The 12,147-nt window shown below is 37.8% G+C and overlaps 1 protein-coding gene across 2 annotated transcripts in view; it reads right to left on the bottom strand.

Annotated features, from left to right (window-relative positions):
• The window catches only part of CATSPERB (cation channel sperm associated auxiliary subunit beta), a 72,847-nt gene that overhangs the window by 17,042 nt on the left and 43,658 nt on the right, over positions 1-12,147 (bottom strand). For both annotated transcript variants that reach the window (XM_039346955.1, XM_039346954.1), the window contains 3 exons: positions 10,170-10,366; positions 6,899-7,225; positions 1,704-1,843 (listed from right to left, as the gene is read on the bottom strand). In XM_039346955.1, the coding sequence (XP_039202889.1) occupies positions 1,704-1,843; positions 6,899-7,225; positions 10,170-10,366 (664 nt within the window). The remainder of the gene's footprint in view (positions 1-1,703; positions 1,844-6,898; positions 7,226-10,169; positions 10,367-12,147) is intronic.

The following is a 12,147-nucleotide window of genomic DNA, read 5'->3' on the forward strand; positions in this document are numbered from 1 at the left end:
AAGCATTTTAAATGCATGTGCACGGGGCTGTGAGCATGCACATGATGCAAACAGGGTGGCGCTAGTGCACACATGATGCTCGCTAGCCCTGCCCCATTCTTGCATGACACAGCACCCCATTTTTGTGCCCTGTGGTGTGGCTCCCTGTTTTTGTGTCCTGTGCTGTGGCAGTGTCCCATTTTCATTTTCATGCCCATGGCACGGCAGCATCTTGTTTTCTTGCCCTGTTTTTGTACCCCGCAGCATGGTGGCATCCTGTTTTTGCACACCGTGGTGCGTCATCATCTTGTTTTTGTGCCCTGTAGCAAGGCAGCAGCCCGTTTTTGTGCCCTGCGGGCTGCATGAGTGGGGTTGTGTGCACATACATGTGTACACACTGGCCAGCCTGTCCCGCAGCCCAGTGGCCAGCAGGCCATGACCCACTACTAGACTGTGGCCCACAGGTTGGGGACCCTTGATTTAGGGGTCTTTCTGGATTTGTGGCCAAGAGGGATTAAAATTAAATATGAGTTATTTATGTACTAATTTTTTTCCAAAAGGCCCTCAAAACTTAGTTATTATGCCTGGGGTTCCCAGGGTACTAAAGATTACTGGGATGGTTCCATTGTTGAGCTGGCCATTTTTATCCTTCTTGTTGCCCAGGGTTTATATCTTTGGTTTTTCTAATATTAATATGAAATTTTACATATTATATCTGTGGTTTTTACTTTGTTACTTTATCTGATTGTTATGCAGAGTCAAACAAATATGGAAAGTCCCTTCCTTCCTTCCTTCCTTCCTTCCTTCCTTCCTTCCTTCCTTCCTTCCTTCCTTCCTTCCTTCTTTCCTTCCTTCCGCATGACAACTGGGACTAGAAAGTCTATTGTAGCAGGAAGCACAAAGCTTCCTTCATCCTAGAATTCACTATCTACCTATGTGGTGACAGGAATGGATTGGGAATTGAAGGGATGACAACCACTGGTTGAGAATACCTGAAGAAGATAATTGGCTTACAACTGTTTGAACTATTCCACATTTATTCTGTCCTGAATATTAATCCATACTAGAATCTCTCTGTTATACATAGTTAATACTCCTTTAATATTATTTCCCTATAATATACCTACTTGTCTCTAATTATATTAAAAATACGAATCCTGGGTAAAGCCATAAGATAAAAACAAATAAGTTCGAACACCAGGATAACATTAAACCACTAACTGTTTAATACAAGTGCTGAGCTTTCATCGGCCAACACTGCCAACATCGTCACTGTTCTTTTTCTACCTTGGAACAGCAACCTTGGAAACTATTTCTGTAGCAGCAAATGCATGCTCTTTAAAAATAAAACAACCAGAGATGATGAGTGGACCAGTGACCAGGTCGAAAAGTCGAATGCAGAGTCAACTGGTGATATAAGAGAACTCCCAGCAACCTTGCTTTTATGCTCTGACGATGTCGGCAGTGTTGGCTGACTAAAGCTCAGCACTTGTATTAAACAGTTTGTGGTTTAATGTTATCCTGTTCGAACTTATTTGTTTTTATCTTATTATACCTACTGTATATATCCTACCCCAAGAAGAGATTTCTACTATAAGCAGATCAAATCCAAAATAAGTTTATTGTGCTATATGTATTTGATAGAAAGTGCTGGCATAAACATTTGAGATGTAGATACACAGTAAACTTTACCAAACAGTTGAGAAAAACAGTTTATGTATTACCTGTTCAAAAAATTTACTTTGAACAATGATACTGAATACATAACTATGATTATCATCCCAGTAATCTTCTGTAGTCATATCCAGTAGGAAAGGCCTTCCAACTAGTACTCTCATCAGATACTGATGAAACACTAAGAAAGCTGTTGGTTGAAACAACAATGAAAATTATATTTATCTTTACTATTTGCTTTCTGCAGAATAATTCCACGTAAGAGGAGGAGCACCTAGTATTTTGCAGGCCAGTTACGCAGATTATAATTTCTAAAAAATAAATAGAGCCAAATAAAGCTGTTAACTGGAGCTAGTAATTACACATTGTTCCACATAAAGCCAGATTTAGCATTTTGCCTCTTATTATAAAGAAATACACATATGATAAATCCTAATGCCACTTTCTGTCCCTATGTGGGTATTCAGTCTGCACAAACAATGAGACATTGGAATCATGCTAGCTTGGGCAATTCAACTTAATATAAACTTGAATGAATGGGTTTTCACATTTGCATAAGGGTTGTCATGTGAGAAAACCAACACACAACCATACAATATTTGGATAGTTCTCAACATGCATCCTACCACCATGTTTGATTTTCCTAATCCACTTGTTTCCCCCTATTTTGGTTTACAAGGCCATTCCTTCTACAGTGACATCAGTGCCATGATGTATACCCTATAACTCTCAAGAATCAAAACAATATTTTATAGTAGGAGGAACTGCCCTGCCACTCTTGAAACTCCAACCCATAAATACCTTGTTTAGAATGATTTAGTACTGAGTTCCCTGTGAATGTGCCTTGGGTAAGAGATAGTTCAGTTGGTGACTATTTTTCAATTGATTGCAATAAGGGAGCAAAACACTTAAACATTAAAACACTTAAAAACTTCAATGGTAAGAAAAGGTTTTACACATAGGGAAGAAAAATCAAATGTACAGGTGGAACCTCAATAGCAGCAACTGCAAGAGAGATCTAGGACTCCTGTTAGACAACCACTTAAATATGAGCCAGCGGTGTGTGGCAGCCACCAAAAAAGCCAATGCAATCCTAGGCTGCATTAAAAGAAGAATAGAATCAAGATAATGTGAAGTGTTAGTACTGCTTTATAATGCCTTAGTAAGACCACACTTGGAATACTGCATGCAGTTGTGATTGCCATAATATAAAAAAGTTGTTGAGACTCTGGAAAGAGTGCAGAGAAAAGCAACAAAAATGATTAGGGGCTCGGAGACTAAAACATTTGAAGAACGATTACAGAAATTGGGTATGTCTATTCTAGTGAAAAGGAGGACTATGGGTGACATGATAGCAATGTTCCAATATCTGAGGGGCTTAATAATAGAATAGAATAATAGAATAACAGAATGACAGAGTTGGAAGGGACCTTGGAGGTCTTCTAGTCCAAACCCCTGCTCAGGTAGGAAACGTTATACCATTTCAGACAAATGGTTGTCCAATCTCTTCTTAAAAACTTCCAGTTTTGGAGCATTCACAACTTCTGGAAGCAGATTGTTCCACTGATAAATTTTTCTAATTGTCAGGAAATTTCTCCTTAGTTCTAGGTTGCTTCTCTCCTTGATTACTTTCCATCCATTTCTTCTTGTCCTGCCTTCAGGTGCTTTGGAGAATAGGTTAACTCCCTCTTCCTTGTGGTAGCCCTTAGATATTGGAACACTGCTATCATGTCACCTTGGTCCTTCTTTTCATGAAACTAGACATACCCAATTCCAGCAACCATTGTTTATACATTTTAGCCTCCAGTCCCTAATCATCTTTGTTTCTCTTCTCTGCACTCTTTCTAGAGCAGGGGCTCCCAACCAGGGCTGCAAGACGATATTCCAGGGGATGCAAAAACTTGGGTTTTCAAAATTATAGTGTATATGCATAAATCGTGGCTGTTATTTCAAACTTTTGTAAGAGGTGCGAGCATATATCAGAAGCTTTCTAGGGATGTGCAGTATAGAAAAGGCTGTTCTAGAGTCTCAGCATCTTTTTTTACATTATGGCAATCAAAACTGGATGCAGTATTCCAAATGTGGTCTTACCAAGGAATTATAAAGTGGTATTAATACTTCACATGATTGTGAGTCTATCCCTCTGTTGATGCAGCCTAGAACTATGTTGGCTTTTTTGGCAGCTGCAGCACACTGCTGGCTGATACCGTATTTTTCCATCTATAAGACGCACCCTTCTATAAGAAGTTCTGGCATGCGAGTTTCTCCGTGCCGATCAGCTGTTCGGCGGAGCGCTGAACAGCTGAACTGGCAAATCTGGAAGTTCGGCTTGCCGACAATCTTGCCCTCTCCCCCCCACTAGTGGCAAGCCCACAGGGGCTTGACATCAGCACCAGGTGGCATGGCAACCTACACAGGCATGCCCTGGGCTGTGAAGGTTACCATTATTTTTCTGTGTTTAAGATGCTGCACTTGTATAAGACACACCTGATTTTTGAACAGGGTGTTTGCAGGAAAAAATAGCGTCTTATACACAGAAAGATAAGTTATTTAAGTGATTGTCCCACAATTATTACTATTGAGCCTGGTACCACCTATACTATACTTGTGCAATTCATTTTTCTTGCCTAAATGTAGAACCTTACTTTTTTCACCACTGAATTTTATTTTGTTAAATAGGGCCCAATGTTCCAGTCTGCCAAGATCCCTTTTAAGCTTATCTTAAGTCTATCTTCTGGGGTTTTGGCTATTCCTGCCAGCTGCAAATTTGATGAGTTCTCATCTATCCCTCATCTAAATCATTGACGAAGATGTTGAAGAGCACTGGGCCCAGAACAGAGCCCTGGGGCACCCTACTACACACTTCCCTCCAAATAGATGCGGTTCCATTGAGGACCACACACTGAGTACGGCCAGTCAGCCAGCTATGAATCCATCTGGTGGTGATGCTGTCTAATCCACATTTTTCTACCTTATCAAATAGTAGGTTGTGGTCTATTTTATCAAATGCCTTACTGAAATCCAAGAAAACTATATCTACAGCATGTTGTTTTGTCCACTGATTTTGTTGCTTTATCAAAAATGCACTAAGATTTGTCTAGCATGATCTGTTGTTGACAAACTTATCTTGACTTTTGGTTATGATTTTGTTTGCCTCTAGGTGTTTGCAGATTTGTTGCTTAACTATCTTTTCCAGAATCTTCCCAGGTATTGATGTAAGGCTGATAGGTCTGTGGTTTCTGAGTCCATTCCCCCCTCTTTTTTTAAAGATGGAATTATATCAGCTCTTTTCCAGTCCTCTGATACTTCCCCGGTGCTCCAGGATCTTTGAAAAATATAGTTCATTGGTTCTGAGATCACAACTGCCAGTTCTTTCAGAACCTTGGAGTATAATCCATCTGATCCTGGTGATTTGAACTTGTCTAGGGTGGACAGATGCTCTCTTACCGTTTGCTTGCCTATTTTAACGTGTATTCCTAATCTGTTTTTTTATAATATTGTTTTTGATAGGTTGGACTGTTTTTCCTTTGTGTAAAGACAGATGCAAAAGATGAATTAAGCAGATCTGCTTTTTCCCTGTTGCTTGTCACCTTCTTGCTATTTTCTCCCATTAATGGACCAATCATTTCCTTGACTTTTTTCATGTCTTTTACATGTTTAAAGAAGCTTTTCTTTATCATTTTTTTTACTTTTGTCGCAAGCCTTAGTTCATTTTGAGCCTTAGCTTTCCTGATTTCATCTTTGCAGGCCTGGACTATTTGCTAATATTCTGCCTTAGTTATGTGCCCCTCTTTCCACTATTTATTCTTGTCCTTTTTGTCTATCGATTTTTCAGAAAGTTCTTTGTGCAAGCATGCTGGTTTCTTTTGAGAGCTGTTATTTTTCTTCTTCACTGGAATTGTGCTAGACTGGGCTTTTATATTCTGATTTTTCAAAATTTCCCAAGCTTGTTTTCCAAAGCACTAGAAGACAGGACAAGAAGCAGTGGATAGAAACTAATCAAGGGAGAACCATCCTAGAACTAAGGAGAAATTTCCTGACAGTGAAACAATTAACCAGTGGAACAGCTTGCCTTTAAAAGTGGTGGGTGCTCCATCACTAGAGATTTTAAAGAAGAGATTGGACAGCCATTTGTCCAAAATGGTATAGGTCTCTTGCTTGAGTTGGGGGTTGGGCTAGAACAGGGGTGTCAAACTGCCAGCCCGTGGGTCGGACACATCATCCGGAAGCCACGCCCACCCCATTGCTGGCAATGGGAAAACCATCCTGATACATTGCGCAGCTCACGTGATGTCGTGAGTTTGACATGTCTGGGCTAGAAAATCTCCGAGGTCCCTTACAGCTTTCTTATTCTGTATTCTCTTACTGTTTAAAAAATACCATACCATAAAAAATAAGACTGCCTGTTCCTATGTCATTAAACTGAAAGGATTGGATAGATGAACTGTGCTTCACAGAAATTTAACATAGCTAGGTGAGGGTTTAATGTTGTCTATGGAGCTACAATGCCAGCCCATCTTTTTCATTAAATCTTTTAAGTGCTATAGGTAGTCTTCGTTTAGTGAGTGCCTTATTTAGCAATTGTTCACAATTACAATGATGAACATTTTACAATTTTACATTTATGACTTTTACATTTTACATTTATGACCTTCACAGGCCTGTAAAACGAAGGAAAGCTGAAGTAAGATCACAAGCACAATCACAGCTTTAGTTAGCAACCATTTTGCTTAACAACCTAGTTGCTTGTCCCAATTGTGGTCACTGAATAAGGACTGCCAATATTACCTTATTTAAATCCTATTGATTCTAGTTACCTATGCTAATAATTTTATTACAATAATCTTACATTAAAATGATAAGAGCTTGAAAGGCAATTAATGATTAATTAGGGAAGGATAGCATTTTTTTTCCCACTGTGGTGTCAATCACCAGCTAAGAAATTTTCCTTCAGAAGGTTGTAGTTGAAATTTTTCAGACTTTTCTACAAATTGAAAAGCAGATATATGAATTAAGCATTTCAGAGTCCTGATATTCCTATTTTGAACATTTTAAAGATATAAAAGGCAGAGCTGTATATATTCATGGGGTCAAATTGCCTACTCATGAATATTTGCACTGTTACTAAAGACATACATTTAACAAATTAATATTTTCATATTTTAAAAATCTATTGTATACATGCTTATAATACATTGAGAGTTAAAAAAAGAGAGAGACACATATATAATTCCAATGGTCTTACCAGTATTAACTGGAGTTACTCTGAATGAAAAATGCAATTTTTGTCCAAGATCCAGGTATTTAATGGCATGGAGTGGTAGATCATCAAACTGTTGTATTACATATCTACATGTGTCAACTACAATTTTCCATTTTCTACCATTTGTTGTACCAAAGTCATACAGAAACCATTCATCAGGTGGAAAAGAGTAGTTTAGAAGCATTTTTTCAGGCAAAGTGATAGTTCCTAAAGCGTTAAGATCATCCAACACCTTAGTGATAAAGAAACTGCTAGTGCCTGGAATCACCACTGTCTTTTCAACATCAGATGCCTTAAATACATTAGTACCTAAAAAAAAAAAATCACACACATAGTAGTACAACTGTCATTTAAAATGAGTTGACATTATAATGAATAAGGTGAATTTATTCAAAACTAGTTACTTGACCTATGCCAGTTTCACTTAATATAAGGAATCTTAGATTTTATACCTTAGTTAACAATAAATGACAAATTTTAACCACTGTCTACCAGCCATGTATGGTAGTCCACTCAGATTAATTCAGCCTGCCATTCTTCTTTAGAATGAGGAAACCAAAAAAACAACAATAACCCTACAGGCTTTCTGGGAGCTAAGAATGAAAACCTTCTGCCTCAGGTGACTCAGAAAATGGTAAATATGTGGGGGGAAAACCAGGGGAAAGCCCTTCAAATTGATAATATGCTAAATGAAGTTCTTAACCACTGTGCTGTTTCAGCAGCACTGGTAAGGTAAAGATATACTGTAGAAACTTTAGAGTGCATGATAAGTTGTTTTGGATATGTTCACCGCCCCGAGTTATTTGTAAAAATAAAAATGGCAGGACATAAATAAATAAACAAACAAACATTAGTTCAATTGAATAGGTAATCCTATGCAAAGTAACTAATGAACTAGTGAGGATAGCTCACAACAAACTATAGCCCAAATTGCCCAAATGGTAGCCCAAATTGACAAATGTACTCCAAGAGACAATATTACCTGGAATTTTGGGGCTTCATTATTAGCCTTTTAATAAAGATGATATTAGCATTATTAGCATGGCATCCGTGCCTCATTCTGAAGTTCGAGAAACCATGTTTTCTTTATCTAAAAAATGTGGTCTAAAAAGGACTATAGCCACTGGAACTAAAGTTGTAATTTAACAAAAATCAATTTTTCAGACTCAGAAATACAAAGATATATGAATAAAACAAAGGCTGATGTGTGTTTGAAGGAGGCAGACAACTGAGCAGCCAGGAGGAGGTGAACAGAACAGAACAGAATAGAATAGAATAGAACAGAACATGTTGGGAGGAACTCCCCTGTTCAGACTATTCCAGCCAGGATTCTCACAGGCGGCGCAGAGGAGAACAAATAGAACGTGAAGCCAGCTACTGGAAAGAGAGATTTAATCATGAAGATTAAAGTTGAGTGACAATTCAGCACAAATCCCCAGCTAGCTAGACAGAATGGTCCCCAAACGTGAGTTCTTATACCCTTTCATGGTTTTCAAAATTGTCATTTCTGATTTGTGAGTTTAAAATGGTAATTTCTTTATCAATTCTGTCTAGGAAAATCTTTGCCCCAGGAGGGATCCTGTGTGATTTATTTTATTATTATGTACCTTTCTATTTTAATCCTGTCAATCTTAATTGCTGCTAGTGGGTTCTGCATTCCTGTGGTTTAGACTTGATACTTTGTAGCCAATGTGTGTTAAGTATTTGTTTATTTTGCCGCTGAGTCAGACTAATTTGTATTGGGTTCTTCCTGTATTTGCCAAGGTATTTTCTCTTTGGGGTGAGGAGGGGGTGTCCTGCTCTCATCGAATAGAATAGAATAGAATAGAATAGAATAGAATAGAATAGAATAGAATAGAATAGAATAGAATAGAATAGAATAGAATAGAATAGAATAGAATAGAGCTGGAAGGGACCTTGGAGGTCTTCTAGTCCAGCCCACTGCTCGAGCAGGAGAACCTATACTATTTCAGACAAGTGACTGTCTCGTCTCTTCTTAAAAACATCCAGTGGCAGAGCGCCCACGATTTCTGGAGGCAAGCTGTTCCACTGGTTAATTGTCGTCATTGTTAGGAAGTTTCTCCTTAATTCCAAGTTGCTTCTTTCTTTGATCAGTTTCCAACCATTGTTTCTTGTCCTGCCTTCTGGTGCTTTGGAGAATATTCTTTGGAGAATAAATGCTAGCTGATAATCCCTTGGGAGAGAACACAATGTAAAGAAATGGTAGAGAGGAAAAGCACACTTCTGAGGAGCCAGTTGGGGTTCTTTGTTCAGTTGTGTCACCTATACATTGATCAGGAGACAGACATTAGTCATAGTGTGCACAGGAATGTGGACAAATATACCAGATACTTTTCACAGGAGAAGTGATGGTTGCAGTGAGGCTCTTTTTGACTGGAGACTGCTGGAGGCAGTCTAGATGTAAACTAAACAGAACTATCCCTGCCAAATGAACTTTTGGATCCCGTTGGCTGAAATGGCTGAGCAACGAGTAGCCCAGAAGATGGTTGTAAAGATTATGCCCTCACCACTTCCCTTGATCAGCCATCCCCATCCTACTTCTGAAGTGCTAATGATGGTCTAATTCTGGTCTCGTGTCCTCAGGAAGGAGCTGTGAGAGAGCAGAGTGCAATGCAGAACCTGCAACCATGCAATTTGATACACAAGAGGGAATGTATGGGCATGGGAATAGAGTGGAGAAGCCTCTTTGTGAGAAAATCAACTAAACTGCAGAACATGGAATCACAGGAAAAAAGAACAAATCAAGAACCAGCTCCTACCTAAAGCAGGGGTTGAGAATAGGAAATTGATCCTGAAGATCTGCCATTTATTGCTTGCCATTTTTCCCTGGGTCCTGGGAAATGTCAGCTCTGATAGCTTAAAAGTCTCAGCAAAATAAACACCTGAGAGAATTTGCAGGATTAGGACCCCTGATCATGTTGAGGAGACATTGAATGTGGGTGTGAGAAATCATAATTTGGAATTTTAGAATGTTTTCAAGAGATTTGTTAAGTTGGAATTTGACCAATGTTATCCAGCTAAAATCATTCATTTTGTATAACAAAAAATTATGGCTTTTAACATTATAAGCATAACAATTTTTTTCTTATTCTTATAGGATTTCAGATACCACAGTACTACACTTAATGCATTAAAAAGTATACTTGTTCAGAATTTGGAAAATGCTGGCACTTAAGAGAAATATAAGCAAATTCAGAACCAAAAGTTCTTCATTATCAAACAATTGACATACCTGCAGTAGCAAGTTGAAGCTGATATGAAGTAGAGTTAGGTTTAGGAGGTAGAATGGTTAAAGTATTTGCTGTACAAGGGCTGTCAGTTATAGATTCAACAGGAAAATTTTCCAGAACATCTACCAGAACAGATGATACAACTCCTGCAGGATTCATACGTGTGAAGACTGTGTTAATTACACCTGATCCTCCTGGCCTTAAAAAAAGTAAATATTATTATCTTGATAGGTTTGTCCCATTGCATTTTATATGTACCACAATTAAGGCCTTAAAAAAGTAAATATTATTATCTTGATAAGTTTGTCCCATTGCATTTTATATGTACCACAATTATAGCTTGTCATATGTCATTCTTCTCTCAGAAGCCCTGTAGGTCTGATCCTGCTTTCTGCTTTGGGTTAGCACGTGACAGTTTCTGCTGCTAACACCTGTCTTCTAAGGGGTTCCCATTGGGGGAAATAACCAATCCTTGATTCTCTGTAGTATAAGAGGGAGCACTTGATCTTTAATATTCAGATTAAAAACTTTGGAACAAGCTCCATGATAAACAAACTCATCCTCTGTTAACTGGGGTTTTGTGGAGTTCAGCATGATGTCAGTTTTAAGGGCATCTCCATACTTTTCACTGCTGCTATACTCTCATAGGATTTGTTTGGACTTGTTTTTTCCTCCTGAATTCTACTGTGCATAAGATAAGGGACAAAGCTTGAGGAAGAGGAAGATAAGTTTGAAATTATTTGTCATTGACTCATCACAAGGTAACATTTTATCAATAAGTTTTAAGAATTGATGGAGGTTATATCTTGGCTATTAGAGGTAGGTAGAACTTGGAAAGAACTATGTCAGTATGAAACTCTAACACGGTTATTTTTAAATCTTCCAGCCCCCAAAGAATATCAACTAGCTCTTCCTCAGAAAATTGTCTGAAAGAGTTTGACTTAAAGTTTCCTCTATAAGCTGTTCAGATGATGACCTTATTAAGGATTTATTAGGGGTCATAATATCTTTTCTTTTCAAAGTCATCATATTAAGCACATTGTGGCCATCAGTGTTCTCTTCCATTTTATGGGTAATTGCCTTGACATTATTCCAGGATTTTTTTTATTAAGCAGCAGTGTTCTAATATATAGGTCAAACTCCATATTTTGGATAGATTTGAAAACACTCCATGAATTTGTTTAAGTAACATTAATATAATAATTGAACTTTTATATTTAATTATAACTCTATAAGTACTGAAATTTCTTGCAAAACCTATCAATAACTTCCATTAATCTGCAACATTTGGATATGGAGAAGCTGACTCAGAGAAAATATTATTGTTTTATAGGAGACTCGTTATGTTTTGAAATGGAAAGGTTTTCAGCATTAAGCACTATTTGGAATGGTTGCCAAACTTGGAATAGTTTGGAATAGACCAAACTATTCCAAGGAATAGACCCTCATCAAATAGCATATTAGCATATGTGTGTCTTTCTTTACATTGATAACCATTTCTTCAATCATGTGAGCTCTTATAAACCTTATCTTATATTCTGGTCTCCTCCTTATTCGTACTAACTTATTCATACTAACAGGAGAACCAAGGATGGTTGGAATTTCTCAACTATATCTGATCATTCCTGAAAGATAATAGACATTGTATTTACAGTCAACAGACTTTAACTTACCACAAAAGCCATCTAAACGGACTCTGACATAAAGATCCTAGGTAAACAACCATTTTCCTGACTAGTTTTGGCTTCCATTTTCCAGTATTTACAGAAATTATGATCTTTCTCTGCAGCTTAAATCAGAGCCAAAGACTTACTGTATATTGGTTACATAATTGCAATAGAAATAATTAATCTACTCTTACTAGAATACTTTCTGTAGTTGATAGCAAATCCCTAATCCTCAGTTGTTTTGAAGTTTTCCAACATTGTATCTACCCAGAGTTTAGTTTTAATCTTTTTTCAACTCCCCACACCAGAACAC

The sequence above is a fragment of the Crotalus tigris genome, unplaced genomic scaffold (assembly GCF_016545835.1).
Source record: "Crotalus tigris isolate CLP2741 ecotype Arizona unplaced genomic scaffold, ASM1654583v1 scf7180000018040.1558517, whole genome shotgun sequence".
NCBI lineage: Eukaryota > Metazoa > Chordata > Lepidosauria > Squamata > Viperidae > Crotalus > Crotalus tigris.